The sequence below is a fragment of the Nicrophorus vespilloides genome, unplaced genomic scaffold, assembly GCF_001412225.1.
Source record: "Nicrophorus vespilloides isolate i.1.1-1 unplaced genomic scaffold, Nicve_v1.0, whole genome shotgun sequence".
Classification (NCBI taxonomy): Eukaryota; Metazoa; Arthropoda; class Insecta; order Coleoptera; family Silphidae; genus Nicrophorus; species Nicrophorus vespilloides.
Window position 1 is genome coordinate 37,707 of NW_017098270.1, and position 17,666 is coordinate 55,372.

At 27.5% G+C, this 17,666-nt stretch overlaps 1 protein-coding gene across 1 annotated transcript; it reads left to right on the plus strand.

Moving 5' to 3' along the window:
* Positions 1-6,622: 6,622 nt before the first annotated feature.
* Positions 6,623-17,359, plus strand: LOC108562049 (endothelin-converting enzyme 2-like; the record flags this gene model as incomplete). Its single annotated transcript, XM_017920235.1, has 4 exons — positions 6,623-6,710; positions 6,833-7,364; positions 15,704-15,839; positions 17,201-17,359. Coding segments are annotated over exons 2-4 (622 nt in total), but the record flags the coding sequence as incomplete, so codon positions are not given.
* Between the last annotated feature and the right edge of the window lie 307 nt (positions 17,360-17,666).

A 17,666-nucleotide genomic window follows, 5' to 3' on the forward strand; every position in this document is an offset into this window, starting at 1 on the left:
CACGAAGCAGCCACTGACAAATAAACGTTTAATTGGATAATTAATTTTCGAATTACAAATAAGCGAAAATGCTATTTTTATTTCAAACTTGACGATCGAATTTATTTGTTTCCTTTCGACTAAATTAATCGCCAACATAATAATTGTTTAATTAGTCGTTTAATGTTTAGAGGAAGACGTCGCCTATACTCATCAAATTTATTATGTTTTCGTGTGTCCAAATAAATGGACAATTTGTGGAATAAATATTTGGAGTAATATTTTTAGAAGTATTTATTGTATCAGAAAGGACCATTAATAAGTTAATAGAATCGTTTCCCATCTTAGCATAAAAGTAATTTTCTTGGACTGTTTAAATTGCTTTATTCATTATATTTTTTATCTATGACTTCTCTAATTCGGTTGCAAGAAAATGATATAATATTGTCATAAATACTATTTAGTTATTATATGATAAATTATAAAATAGAGAAAGAAATAATATGAAATAAAAATAATAGTAGGTATTTAATAACTACAACTAATGGACAATTTATAATTTTTGTACTAAATAAATAATAAATAAAAATGTATCTAAATATGTAAATTAATGAAAAAGTAATTTTATTAATTTCTATTGAAATATATGTATATGTTATGTATAAAATCGGTTAATGTACACACTTACCGGTAAATCTATACATTTACCAAATTGGTTGTTGGAACCTTAAAAACCTATTCAATTATTATCCTCGACACTAGAAAGTGTTTTACTTTCAATCGTCCTGCGTTTATCGGAAATACCACTCGGCGTTCATATTAAATGAATTACAGGAATTTCACGAAACATGAATTATTTACTGTTACAATAAAATCACGTTCCATTCCAAGCACATGTATTTGACGAATGCCTGTATTTGAATGTTAATAATGGAATTCCCAATTACAAATATTAATACTGACATTTTCGTGAGAAAAATAATCGAGATGCTTCCATTATTCAGATTAACTGTCTGGTAATATTATTTCAGCGTGAGTTGATTTATGTCGTAAAAGCGTGTATAGTCAATTATATGTCAACGAAACGACAAACAAAAAAACATGAAAATATGTTGGATGCCTCTGTGCATGAATAATTCAAATATTGACTCAACATATAAAAATTAGTTAATTATAAATCATTTATACTTGTTTCTTTTGATTAACAATAAAGACTGTACAAACAATAATTGCATTATGTGTTTTTAAAACATTAATTATTTCCATTATATTTGGCAAAGATTATTAAAAAACTGAACATTATTGATTTATTAAATATTATGATAGATATAATTCTAGTTACAATTGCAGACATTTCTGGTTGGTCAAACTTAACTCAACACTATGTAACAAAAACATAAATATAGAACTGCCAGTGATTGTCACATAGAAGCAAGAGTGTTCTTGCATTTTACCTGCATTTATTTTTTTATGCGGAAACCGTACTTTCAACGGACATAATCACGTATGCAAGAACACACGTTTGAGTAGACTTGAAGGGAATCCTTTTAGACTACTAACATTAACGACATTTAAGGCACCCAAAGGATCTAATGGTCGTCATAAAGAACTTTATATGCGACCATCAAATTTAGCAATAAATGTACATATTCACGTGGATCAATAATTTCCAAAGTAATTAAAATAAGTAAATATATTTTTATGGCTTGTTTTTTTCTTTATATTTACGAGATGAAAGCAGTTTTTTTTTAATTCCCTCATTAGAGTAGTATTTTGCGCAGATAATTTATCATAAATTTATGGGTAACATCGGCATTAAGTAATGTACAATCCTACATTCAATTGTATATGTAGCAATTTTATGTTCTGAAATTGAAATTAAAATATTTAAATCAATAACACTTTTTCTGGCACATTAATTGAATGAAACAGAAATGGTTGAACGATTCTAAATCATATATAATCGTCGGATTTTAGTTGTAATTGGTAAATTTCCGTGTCAACAAAAAATACCGAAATTAACGATAATTTCATATTGGCCGATAAAACCGGTTAAACGTTTACCGGTAATGGAATCCCTCGTTTGAATTTATTTAGGTATATAAAATAACTATTGAATTACGCGGAAATTATTAATTCTATTAATAATTTTTTGAAAGTTTTTCGTTATATTTTCATGTTAGTGATTTTTTTCACTATATCCGATTTATCATTAAAGAGTTTAAAGTTTTCGCAGCAGCAATGAAAAAAGCATATATATGTTGACGGTCATAACTTCGCATTTACATCGTAAATTGAATAACTAAATAAATATCTCTTTACGATTGAACTGCTCGTAAATTTATTCGATAAACACTCTATTGTCTATATTTTGAAAAAAAAAGAAGTTAATATTAGAAGTATACTTCCACACTTCATTGAGTCCATAACGACCACATTTTTGTAATAAATGAATTATAAGTGGAAATTAAGAGTGGTTTAATTTGTAAATTTGTTTTATGGATTCTCGTAAATCTCGCACCACACGGTATGCATTTTAAAACACATGAAAGAAAATGCTTGGCAACGTATTATGCAAAAGTGTATCTTGAATAATGCAGGAAGCGATATGAACTCAGTAGTTTGTGTATGTGACAGAAAAGTAGAAGGAAAGAAGAGAAATGTCTGGCAATTTCGGGAAGTCCCTGCTTCCTAGAGAATAAAAAATGGAGTTAGGGAGATATGCTAAGACATATGCCATAATTTATTTATTATTCTTCTATTTTCAATTTCTTGAAAAATATAAAACTTATTGATATGTTTCTTAAACGTAGTGACGCGATGTTTTTTTGCTGAGGAAATTGATGATTATTCAATAAAACTATTTAAAAATATTTATATCTACAACCACCACATAACTACGAGTTAATCCACAGTGTCCAGAGATATTCGATCCCAGGACACAACACAAGAACAAACAAGTTGGCCGCCCTTGATATATTCCATTTCATCATTAATAAATTAGGTCGTGTGAACTTTAACATATGTATTTCAATCAGATGTAGTGATATCCAGTTCCAATTTGTGGGTAAGAAAAAAAAGCTGTAATTCTAAAAAACGTATTTAAAAGTAGAGGGAAAACACGATGGAATATTTCCATTTTATATAGAAAATTTTTATGAAATGAAATACTAAAAATATCGTAATTAAGAAAATATAGAATTTATTAATTTAATATTGAATTTCAAATCTAAAATTGACCAATTTATTTGAATAAATATTAGAGATTGCATTTCGCAAGTTCAAAATAATTTTAATTAACGTTTGCACTAATTATACGCGTAATTACAGTTTTCTCCACGTGCTGCAAATAGCACAACTTAGCACAACATTTAACTGCTCTTGTTCAAATTATTAAAAAGAATCTTTGACGCGTTGTTCATATAATTGTTAATGTATGCAATGCAAATGTTTCTAAGTAATCAACATGTATGTAGATAAAAAATAAACCGCATTTTTTGTTAAATGTAGAATTTTCTCTATTTATGACTGCAATGCGTTTAATGATAAAGATATTATAAAAGTTTTCATATTATATAAAACAAATCTTCATGGAATTAGTATTATTAAATTATTCTATTTTAAATTGTTTCACAAAAAGTAATTCTTACAAAAATGTGCTTCTATCGATTTCATTATATCTCATTACTGAACCAAACTGTATATTTTTGCAAAGACTCATTAGTTTATTTCATTTTTTGCGGTATAAGGGTAATTTTTGTTCTACAATTTGTGATGAAATCTCTATAACTATAAAATAAGCACTTAGGACAAAATTTGGGCCAAGAAAATGTGTAAATATAATAATAATTTATCACATATTGTCTTCAATTGTAACTTTAAGGTAAAATATTTAACGTATTTACGTCATCATTTCAGATTAAACTTCCTGTTATCATTTTATGTATGAAATAAGTGTATAATTTGTGCATGTTGTGAGGAAGTGGGAGTTAATTGCAATAGCATTTTGCAAATATTCTTGTTTTACTTCAAATTGAATCAAAAACAGCCTATTTTCATATTTAATGTATGCATTTTATATAAAAATAACATAAAATAAATAATAATTCCGGTCATAGGTCATTAGGTCATAGCTTTTCTGTAAATATACTTAAATGTATATAGTTAAATACTAAAATGTGTGATCAAGTTTATTATATGTGATTAAGGAAGAACACTATCAATTATAGAAAATAATTTTGTATTTAATTTATTTTTATTCAGATTTTTTTAATCGATAATGTGAGTTAATGTAATAGTATAAGAACAATATCCTAAATATATTGCTATATATAATCATAGGAAACTATAATTAAATTGATGTGTAATCTAATTAAGATAACTGACCTTGTATATGCATACATAGCTGATATACCTAAACACCATTTATCTAATATCGTCCATATTTATAATCTAAATTCTTCAAAAAATACTATATATAGCATATGCAAGTAAAACAGCGTGTTTCAAGAAAAATAATTTAGTTTTTAAATTTAATTACATTAGAAAAAGTCAAATTTGATAAGAAATTAAAAAAATAATAATCTGTACGGCAATTGGAATTAATGCAGTAAAACATCTTGAATCAAATATTTAAGGAATATTTTCGATCACTAGGTATTATCAATCTATTATATAATATGTACACAAACCGGTTTAGAGTGTAGTTATACTCAAGGAAAGTCAAGTTATTTTTATTGTTTAACCTAAACCGAGTCCAGTTGTAACGTCCTATCGATATATTGGGAATTTGATAATGTAAGTAAAATAAATTGGATTTAATTTCGAACTCAAAGCGTATTATTACGCTTTGACTCATTATGCATATAACTTGAATTGTATATGTAGTTCGGCCAAAACATGTTAAATAATTAAATCTAATTATCTTATAAGATAGCCTGATTATCAAGTATGACTTACATTTAATTTTTATTAATTAATTAAAATTAAAAAGAAATCTGTGTTGTTTATCTAATATCCATTACTATTAGATGTGTTATACTTATACTAATTGCAAAAAGAATAAATCGGATAGAATATAAAACTAGTTAATAAGTAAATATAGGTTTCATTGCTCTGTTTATAGCAATAATTACAAAATTAGAGTGAATAATAAGAAACCTAGATTTTTTTGTAAAAGGACAATAACATGTGATCCCATATATTTTATAATGAATTTCGGATTAAAATAATTGGTAACATCCAAAAATTCTGCTGAGAATGTGTGTGTGTGGGATTTACTAGCTTCTTTTTCTGAGAATACAGTAATTAAACAATTATTAACATTTTGGAATTAGAACAGAAGATTACGCGCTGTTAGCCAAGCGTGTCGATTAAAAATAAACACAATGCAAGGGAATACACAAGGACTACCGTTTCGTCTTCCTCCTCACTACAACGAATGAAATTCAAGAAGAAAGATCGTCGTAGACTCAACTGCAGTCAAAGAATTTGCGTATGTTCAAGAATGATTTCATTACATCGACGGTGGAAGTGGAACGTTATTCGGTACGTGCTTTATTTACGAATTGCTCGGGTATTTCAATTGCAAAACTGGAGACAAAATAACAACACGATGTATATAGAAGTAGTGCCTTTAATAAAAAGATTACATTCAGTAAAACATACACATCATATTCAAATTGTATGCCGTTAATAATAATATTAAAATTTGTTGTAATGGTTACAAAATAATAAGTGCATCAAAAATCTCTTGGGAGAAACGTAAAATTTGTTATTCCCATTTCTCCAGAAAATGTAGATCATTTTGTTTATTATTTTTATTGCAATACCTTCAATATTATACATATATTTAAAAAAAAACTGTTTCATTATTTCTTTACAATTGTTTATATGAATCAAGATAAATAATATTTTCTTTTCAAGAACAATTGCCAGAGATGAAAAACGTGACAAATATGAAAAAATAATTAAAAACAACAGAAACAACAAATTTAGAACTACTTAGTGATCTTTTTTTTTTAAATAAAATGAACAACATTTTTCTAGTAAGATGAGAAATTTTCTGTACGCTGTTTTTGATTTTTTTTGTACAAAGTTGAATAAACACATTAAATTTAAGTTTTAATTTGCATTATTTACTCATTGCTTTTATTATTATTTAGAATCAAATGTTATTTCCTAGGCGTTCAATGACTTATTGTAATTAATTATGTAGTAATTATATTTTATGTTTTTTAAACGGAAATTGTTTATCTATTTTATTTTGGAATATTATTATTTTCTTAGTAATTAGGAGATTTAATAAAATTTTCAATTGAGTTCTTGATTTTGTATAAAATTATTAAATTTTTGTATTAAATTTATAATGAATGACTCTTCTAGATAACTTCGTTGCAATTTTCAATACTAAAATGTAGAATGTAGAAACAATTAAAATTCTAGTCATCAGTTTCAAAATGCATAAATTGCAGTTATGAAACGTTGTACCGTTATGAATGTTTCTGCATAATAATGACCGAAATGCGCAGTGATGAAACTTGAAAATTAAAGTTGATTAGATGATAAAAATTATTGATAAGTGTCCGCGGGCTAGACGCTTGGTACTCCTCAACAGATTTTTATTTAGTCAGTGAGCGAGCTTCTATACACTGAGGGCACTTAAGAGAACTTGTTGGTTAGCTGCACCTAAGGCTGGAATGCGCCGTAGCTTTTATCTATTATTTAGTCAGGTAATAGTTTTGGGGACGTGATAATGGTGTTACAGCTGCTGCTGAAGTCTATAGAAAAATAAAAAGGAGGCCGTAGTTCTATTACACTTCGTTTTTCTGCATTTTATTATTTTTTTTTCCAGTGCCTGAAAGCTGCAAACGACACGAAACTGGAACTACAGCAGAAGAGCTGCTAGCGACTGTTACAAATGAAATCCATTAGTGAAAAGTGCGTGCGTGTGTGCAACAAGTGATTGGTGATTAAGTAAAGGGGAAGTAATGCGAACTGGCGGACAATGCATTTGTGATCGAGTTTGATTAGAGAGATATATATATAGCTAGAGCGAAATGTCTTCGGAACTGAAGGATACTGTTAAGGATCATCACAACAACGGCGTCGAGGGCGGAGGCGGCGGCAGCAACCCATCGGAATGTGACCCGTGCATCGAGGAAAGGAAGAGCCGCGGTCGTGTCCTGTGGGGAAGGACCGAAAAGAAGCTGCGGGACAAAAGTGGACTTACGCGGAATGGACTGTATTACGTGGGCGGTTTGCTGCTGCTCCTCTTTACCCTTCTTATTGTCATCGTAACCTTGGTGGCCAATTGGCCCACCACTCCTCACCATCGGCGGTTTCCAGTTTGCAAGAGCGACTCCTGTTTACGCGCCTCTTCTCAGGTAGGTAATTCTCTCTATGCAACCAATTCTACCTCACAGGTAGCGCAGGTAGATTGTTTCTAGGCGCATTCTTTACACATGAAAACATTTACGGTATATTTTTGCTTTGCAACTTTAAGAATCCTAGAATCTCGTGTTTTATGATCATAGATTTATGCTTTTACAATGTTTAAAAAAATATTATATAACTTAATCCAAAATATTACACGATTTCAAACTTGATAATTCATTTTCGTTATATTTTCTTATACGTAAACACATCAAACTTTGCCATTTATAAGGTTAAAATTGCCCATTGGCATTGTACATAACAGGAATTTCCAAAAAGTTGTATGATATCGTGTTATGTAAATAAGCTCATTGTTGTACCAGGAAAGGGTGTAATTTTCTTATCGCGTTAGAGCAAAACCATGTTGTAAAAGTTGTATGCGAAGGATACCTGTATAAAAAGGTCTCATACTAGGTTCTCAGTGAATTTGAAAATATCGACATACTAAGACATACGACATACTAAGTTAAAACCTGATTTAAGTTTATAATTATCGAGCACTAAAAAAATTTAATCATAAAAAATGTTATGCATATATTTTTAGTTGTTTTTCTATTTTATTACAAAATCCTATCATAGATATTTCAAAGTTTATAATCTTCGTTTCTTTATTAAACTCTTCACCATCAATTCTTTCATAAATAATAAAATATCACAATACAATAGGATATGCTTCTAAAGTTTATTTTATTTTAATACTTTTTAAATTGAATGAATTCCGAATTTAGATTTTTTTCATAAAACTAAAATTTTTCTTAATCCGTTGAAATAATCTAAATTAAAGAGAAATTTATAAACGTTATGTTAAAGCATGAATTTAAAAATAAGTATTAAACAATATATCAAAATATAAATGCACAAATACAATTAACGAATATGAATTGATAATAATAAACTAAATACTTTTTTGAATAGTCTTGTAACTGTTAAGAAATTTAAATGTCTTTCGATATAAATAGTCGTTTTAATTAATTCTCAGAGATCTTCAAATCTAATTATAAGTTTATAAGAATGATTGACGTCAAAAGTCAATTAAAAACCTAATCTATATTTGTTCTGGATAAGACGGTTCAAACTTCCTTTTTTTCAAATTAGAAAGTTCTGATTACGCAACGACGAATACTTAGCTTTTCCCATTAAGAATCTAATCTTCAATGTTGCTTCTAAAAATGGCATTGCATGGAGTAATGCACGTTTTATTTTTACACGAGTGCATGTTTTATCTTTCTTTTCTGCAGATAAGCAAAATAACGACTGCAGTTTTAAACAGTAATCAAATCGGCTGAATACATCCAACGGCAATTGATAAAATAATGCTGGTTAAGCAGGTGAACACCCACATGCATTAACAAACACAATAAAATGTACAATCAATAGATTGTTTTGTTTTCATTATTATTTTAAAAGTTACAAATATATTTAATTAAAGGTAATATTCTTTTCATAACATAACACTTTTTCTATTTTAATTTCTTAATTGAATCAATTATTTATGTTTTCGAAAGGACAAATAGAAATAATCAAATCAATTCCCACAAGAAATTTTATTGGATTTACTCAATGTTAAATAATAATTGTTTATAATTCATCATATGAGCCCTTCGCAGCTGTAAACTTTTTGTTTTATTATTATTGTATGAGAATGTTTATTAGAATTATCAGAAAAAAATCTATTGAAAATTGTGTATTTTTTTATTTAATTCATAAATTTCAAACGTTGTTTTCACTAAAAACAATAACATTTAATTAAATCATACATCAATACTCTATAGCAGCGTTTCTCATTTTTTTGATCAGCAGCTCCCTTTTGCACTTAAAAAATTCTGCGATCTTGTGTCCCGAGATTAAGAAATCTCTGAACACTGGATTATCTCGTAGTTATGTTGTTGTGTAGTCTTAGAGGGATTTATGAATATTAAATGTAATATTTTTATTTAGTTTTATTGTACATATCAGTGTTTTTATTGAAAGTCAACTATACAAGTGTTGATCTCATATATTATTAACTAGTTGTAATACATAAACATCCAATTTATAGTAATGAATTAACATAGTGGGAGTACAATATTTGGTAAGGGAAGATAGAAGAATCCGAAGAATGTATTTGGACGATTGTACTTAACTTAACATATCTGTAGTCATTATCAATGTGTAACAATAGTCGTTACGCATTGATTAGTTGGAATCTTCGTCTTCCTAAGTGGAATTTGTACTAAGTCATCAAGAAGTACATTCATATATATGAATAAAATAATAAGGGTTAATATAATATAACCAATAACGGTTATCAATTTTTCCCCTAAATATTTTGGGCGACCCCTACTTTGATGAGTCCGAATTCACTATCGTTTTGCGCGGTTCATTTTTTGTATGTTTGAATTCCATAATTAGTCCTGTTTGAAATATTGGCGATGTATTGTTTTATTATATAAACATGGAAATTGTAAGTAAGATAACAATTGTCAATAAAAAAAATTAAAAAAAAATGCTTAGTAGTTCTATTCAAAGTGGATATTTATACAGACGCCGGACTTGAGTTATTAGTATTTACGAGGAATACATATTGTATAATCTTAACAACGTCGTCCGTTAGTTTCTGAAAATAGTTTTTTCCGTAAACAAAAGTTACTCGCTCGTGAATTGCTCATCGAAAATATGAGCGGAACATTTGTCGGGGGAAAGCATTAACATGTAAATATTTACTTGCAACACGGACAAAGACAATATCGGAAACGCAACGAAAGTTTGCATAAATAAATATGTATATCTGTATATATGCATGATGCATTTATATGGAGTGCCACTCTGTGCCAATAATTCTCTGTCTGCTTTAACTTACATTCAATTTAGATTTTATTTATAGAAACTAACCATAACACATCTCACGTTTTAGTAACCTACAATGTTTTTATTTTTATTTATTTTTTTCGTTCTAAGAAGACAAGCATCTGAAACCAAACAACAAAACATGAAGAAAACCGCAAGTTTTGTTTTGATATTTCGAATTAAATTATATTCATTCGTATGTTGTTGTGGTTTATGTAAAATATGTTTTCTTTTTGTTTAAAGTAGGAATAATGTGTATTTATAACAGGGAAGATGATTTTATCTAGTTATGTAAATATATTTTGTATTTTTTTTAGGAAGAATTTCTTAAATTATGCAGATTTTTAACGGGTCTATATCGCAAGCCCGACAACCGAAAGACCGTCTATTGAATTTCCGACGTTCGAAATCCCGACTATATCGAAATACCGACTACCATAATCCCGACAATCAAAATCCCGACTATATCGAAATCCAGACTACCATAAAAATGTTATTGTAGAAATTTAATATTTTATAATAATAAAAGACACTGTCGGGATTTCGATATATTTTAAAATTGCAATATTGCATTAATATAATTTCATTTTTGTAGCAAATATTATAAATGGTCGCTTTTTAAGAGATAGAAAATTGTTTTACAAATTAAAATTATTGGCAAATAATCAAACTATCGTAATAATTTATTTTCATAATACTATAATTGAAAAAGAGAATATATAATGATTATTTAATTGAATCTAATAATAGATGTATCAAGTAAGTTAAGTAGAGAAATATAAGTCGTATTTCGTCATACAATGCGGATATTCGACTTATAAAATCGTATAAGCAGTAAAACATTTATTGGTTTTCAAAATTACCTTGTTATCGGAAATACGTACAGGATGTGTAAATCGTAAACTGAACAATTTCTCTTCGATAAATCTTCTAAATATAACCGACACTTATTATTTTTATTAGTAAATCGGTAAAATTGAAAATAATCACGTTTACTTAATCTTTATATTATGGATAATAACACCCAAATACTCCGATGTTTATGTATTCATTCACAAATACTAATTTTTATACTTGCAACAAAAGAACTTCAAAACTACTTGAACGATATTGAAAAATGGTTTAAAAAAATGGCGAATTAAAACTAATGAAACTAAATCAACTCACGTAACATTCACACTAAAAAAAGAACCTGTCCTGCAGTTACTTTGAATAATAATGTTATCCCAGAAGCTGATGATGCCATATACCTGGGTATAATTTTAGATCGCAGACTTACATGGAAAACATAAAATAACTAAACGGAAGCAACTAGGAAACAAATTCGCTCAATTATACTGGTTGATTGGGAGAAGATCGCAGCTATAACTAGAAAACAAATTTTAAAATATATAGCAGTGTTAGAATCGACGTGTCACCTATGGTATTCAACTTTGGGGAACAGCGAGCAACTGAAAATTTGACATAATTCGACGTTTTCAATCGAAGTGTCTGCGTACCCTGATGCAAGCTCCCTGGTATGTGCCAAACAACTTGATCCACAAATTAAATTAATACCGTGAAAAGTGAAATCTCTAAGTTTAGTGAGCGATACCAAAAAAGGAAGTTAGAAAAAAAGGTATAACACCTATAATCTCCCTTATAGATTTTAAAATTATAAGAACGTTTTTAGTTATTTGTTTTTATTGTTAAAATTAATTTTTATTTATATTATGTAAGTTTGAAGGTTTTCAATGGGCAACTATTCTGCTCAGTGTTATATGTTGTTACAGTTTCAAAACTATTTACTTTTTGCCAGCATGTGGCAGATTTTAAATAATAAATTTATTAAAAAAAAATACAATTTCGGTCTATTGGCCGAAGACTCTGCCCTTCCATTCACTATTTTACGTTACTTCTTGATCAATAAATATGTGGTCAATTGACTGTTACAATTTTATTTTTCTATATTTAACTGTTTCACTTATTATTTATAATAAAAATTTCAATTTATCAAAAAAACAATGAGAACTATTGTAAAAAATTTCAATAAATATTCTGTATATAAAAAACTATTTTTATTCTCAAATAGAAAACAGTTGTCGAAGAGGATAATTGATTCGTATAATATTAAAATATTTTAGAGTTTATGAACTTGCTGCGGCATTCGTTCACGAGTCTAAAAAAATATTGTACTGTCAGTATGGGCATAGGAGAGTTTGTGTTTTTATACTTATTGGACACGAGGCCTGGTAAAATTGGTATCCACTTATGAGGCAAATCACGTATAATCTTATTTTTATCGTTTGGCTCCATAATGTGAGGCCTGTTAATCCTGGGATCAGGATTCATCAGCGTATTCCGACGATTATCCAAGCAAGCTTCCTTCGGAACTAGACAAAGAATACAAAAAGATTGTACATATTGAAAATTATTCATCATTATTAAAACTTTCAATATCAAGGTATGTTTATTTGTCATTGTCATTTATTAAATTAAAAAACGAGATTGCTTTTTTGGTTGGCAAGAAAAAAAAGCAAGAAGTGAAATGAATTATGAAGCTATCAACTTTAATTAAAGTTGAAAGGGAGATATAATTTTACGTAATTTAGTGTTCATTCAGAAGAAAATTATGGGTTGAGCTGAGGACGTGGTTTTTATTACGGACACGTCTAGTTAGTGCGAACGAACGAACGATTCGTTGTATTTATGAATGGAGACTAATAAAGTAGTCCATTTTCATTAATAATTACTTTACTCTCTTGTGTAATTATTATATAATGCTTTCGAGCGGATGTGTATACAATTCACATGAAACAAGCCTTAAGATTCTTATATAAATTTGGTTGGTAAACAATATTTAAAATTTGAGATTATATAATAGGTGCATTTTTTTGTATATATTTACCATGAATCATATGTTTACTCTTACTTATGCGTGTATTATTATTAGACTTATAATGCGTAATAAACATTATTGGGAAATATTAATGGTGGTTTTTACGTCTTATTATATAATTATTAATTAAAATTCATACTCACATGGAACTCTCGGAACAAATTCATTTTTTGTCGAAAATGTGTAACAACTGAAATTTTTTAATTGTTGCTGATATTGTTCACATCTGCATATCTCCATCTCGAGAATTTTTTTATCTAATACGAAATATCTAATTTTATACTATTATTTTGACATTTGATTGATTTCATTTTCAAACCTACATGGATCGAATTATTTGAATCAATTATAAAAATATTGGATTTCAATTTCTCTCTTGAAACAAGTAAAAATTATACTTGCACGGTTAATTAAGTAAACAACTTATTTAAATAAGTAATGAGTTAGTGATAGTACTAAATGATTATTGCATTATATTCATTCATCGTGCGTATTGAAAATACAGTAGAACCTGTTTTTGTTCGGTCCTTTTTTATGCGATATATGAAATGCATATATAATTTAACTATTTATTTTGTTTGTATGCACTTTCTCATGTATATCGTAAATCTTTAACGTATTTTCTATGTGCGATTTTTTTATATAGTCTCTATCCACCGCATAAAAACAGGTTTTACTGTATATATAATTGAATTATGTCAAAGCACTTAGCATTAAATGAATATTTTGATAATTACGTCTAATTAGTGCGCTAACAAAGCTACTATCATTAATATTAATTAGTATCCTCAGTTCATAGTAATTGCTAAACCTGGAAAACCGACAGTGGAAATAACATTATACATGCCAAAATCTATTATAGCATAAATATAAATAGATCTTCCAGGAAAACGATATAAGTAATTACATAATTTATTGCTCCTTTAGAACAAAGATATATCGACTAAAGTCTTTTAGTTATAGAAATTTGCTGATATATTTTCTTACTTTTCATATATTTATAATTAATTATAATACTTATACTAAGCTACTTTTATATAATAAATAATTATGTTTATAAGCGTTTTTTCCAAGTTGTACTTTATTTTTAAGCAGATACATGATCTTTTAATCTTAAATTACATAATTGTTGTTTTATTCTTCTTAAAACTGGAAAATGGAATTTATAGATTAAAAGCTTTCGCTTCAAACAATAAGATTCATTGTTGCAAAATATCAGCATTTCATACGTACGTTACTTTCTCAATTATATCAAATAATTGATAAACATCGTCGGATGAATCTACTTACGCAAGTAACTGCTTCCTTCATATTAAGTACCATGTTGTTTGTTTCAAATAACTCGTTAAATCTTCTTTGGAGATGAAAAACATAGATTATGAAATATTTTCTCTGTTTTTATAATATTTGGAATATTTAATCATATAACTTTACTTACGTTTACATAGCAATACAGTGGAACATTGCTTGTCGAATATAATTAGTACCTACCTACCGAAAATCGAATTGTTCTAAATTATATTTTTGTCAAAAAGAAAAATTTCCAAGTATATAGCTCGGTCATTAAGGTGCAAAAAAAGTGAAGTTTTAATGCTGATTGTATTATATTTATTAAATACTTAAATATATATATAGATATAGATTGAAACATAAATATTCAAACTATATTCAAAATATAACTTAACGAAAATCGTATTGTTCGAAAACTGAAACCAGAGAAAACTTATTGCTTATTTAAAACTTTAATAATATTTATTGCAATATTGCACCATACTACAAACTCTACATAAAAAGTAAATAAAAACAAATTGATATGCTGCAAAGGGCTACAGACTACAGGTCTTTCTTTAAAAATGTATACATAAAATCGTAGTTTCGTCAAAAAATAACTTTTGAAGTTTATAACTGAAGCGTCCGGGCAAAAAACTCTACTGACGTTCTAAAACACATATTCTTCTGATGGAGATGGTTTCATACATATAAATTACAATAAAAGCAGTAGATTTAAGCATGGTTAGCAGATTACAAATGATTTTTCAAATTCAATTATTAAAGGAACAAGTGTTCAAGTCAACGTTGGTAAATTGATTAACACGTTTATATAATTTAGATTCGCATTGTCTGTCGTAAATTACAACACAAACAATGCTGTAAACCAGCATTTCTCAATTTTTTTGGACCGCGACACCCTTTTAAACTTACAAAAAAAAATTGCGAGTTTCCGAAGAATGAGTAAGTGTAGAAAAACATCTTGGATTGACCTGTTATCATTTTTTCTGCGACATATAACTACATTTAATTTAAATTACTGAGTTGAATTATGAAAATAGACTTTATTTTGGGCGGAATACAATAAGTTGATTATTACAATGATATTTTTATTTAAATATTAATTTAATATTTGTTATTGATTATATTTTTTTATTGATTTTTATTGTTCTTAATTTGGTATCAAAGGGTTATGGACCAAAGACTTCCTGCCAATATTATAAATATTACAAAATACTAGTATTTTATAAAAAAAAAACATCATGAACTATAAAACTATTGCAATGTATATTTGTTCTATTTATATTTACTTTACAGATTCAGCTCTATCTAAATCAAAGTGCATCGCAGTGCAGGGATGTGTGGAATTGGGCATGCGGAAGTTGGATGTCCCATAGGACCATTCCGGATGGTTACAGCAAATGGAATCAGAGACAGGAACTGCGACAACAAGGTATGTAGTCAGTTCGAGTGCTTTGCAGAGTATCCTGTATTTGATTTCCTATATACACGAACGTACCAAGTTTCGTTTTAGAATATATATACTCATCCTACGTCGAAATGTCTACTATGCACAAATATTTTCACATTTCCTGTTTAAAACATAATTCAGATGTAAAATATTTAGAAACTCTTCAACAAATTATTCAAGTATAAACAAATACATAGTTCGAATGTATATTTAAATAATGGAAACACATTGAAGACAATTATTTGTCTATATCTTTTGATTGTTCATAAAAGTTTTGTTGAATATGTATGTAGATATATTTATTCGCAAACTATTATTGTTTATAAGCAACGTATTTTGTAAACGGTTCCGATAATTAATAGTCGCCTACTTCAAGAGATTTACAAGTAATTTACTCTTGACCTTTTTAAGAATCTTCTAGGTGTGTCTCACGAGTACTCTGTAGACATATAAGTCTATTTGAGTTTGAAAAGTTTGTACTATTAGTATAATGTCTCGATCTCGTGTTGTTAATTTACATTTTTATTACAACTTTCTCATTTATTAAGGAATTGGAACGATTATTTATTATGGAAATAAATAAGTATCTATTTTGCACAGATTTGTTTTCAAAACAAGTAAAATTTTGTTAGATTCATTTTGAAGATCAAGGTTATAGATACAATATATAACAATGATATAAAAATATCTTCTAAGTTATATCCTTACATTTTATTAGAACAAAAAAACTAAATTATATTGTACTAATTTAATTAATAGTAATTGTTTAAAATAATCTTTATTAAGAAGTTAAAAAAATGGATTTGTAGAAAGGTTTAAACAATCTTGTTGGATATATTTTTTCTTTGATTTTCTTTACCGTGTTTTTTTTTAATTACAAATTTTTATAATTCCTTTAAAAAAACAAAAAATAATAATAAAGGATTTGATGATAATTAATAGAATGATGGAAGTCAAATATTTAATAGATTTTATTATATCCGATTTATAAGTAGACTCTCATCCGCGTTTTCGTTATTGTATTTCAAGTTAAATAACATTAATTAGGAAATTTAATTTAGTTAATGAAAGTAGGAAATTGCTCACAGTTAAAAATATTCCCACAATTTTGTGTTGCCTAATTAGAATTGGTCGTTATGTATTTTATAAGTCAAGTAAATGATTTGTATTAAATTCAATAAATAAAAATTGCTATTATATATTGAATGTTATATGATATCATTTATTTCTTCCACCTAATATACTATATTATTGCTGTAGTGATATATTGAATATAGTGAATAAACTACGTACTTAAAAATTAAATGTTAGTACATAAATATGTTTTTTGTTTTGTTTTGCAGAGGCTACAAGAATTCGTGATTTGATAACCACATTGCCATTACCTTTACATACGAATACTGTGAAATGGAAATTGAAGCATTTTTACGAATCTTGCGTGGAGATCGATAATGTTAACACCGACGAGGCGAGACCTCTCACGAGCATCATCTCGGAATTGGGTAAGTTCACATTTATTTCATTCTGCGTCTTTATAAATATGTTCTTTTATTAAACATATATTATAACTGAGAAAATTCATTTTTTTTTATTTATGAATATTTTTGACTAATTTTAAGTATGTTTTTTATATTCATGTAATAAATACAATAATTTAAATATTTTAAACATATTATCTTAAAACCTGCTCTTGTAACATAGTATTATTTATGATTTGTATTTTTAATGTAAAATATAGATTTAATATTGTCAAATTTGGACGTAAATAGCAATAAATTTAATTAATTCATAATATAATTATTCATATTA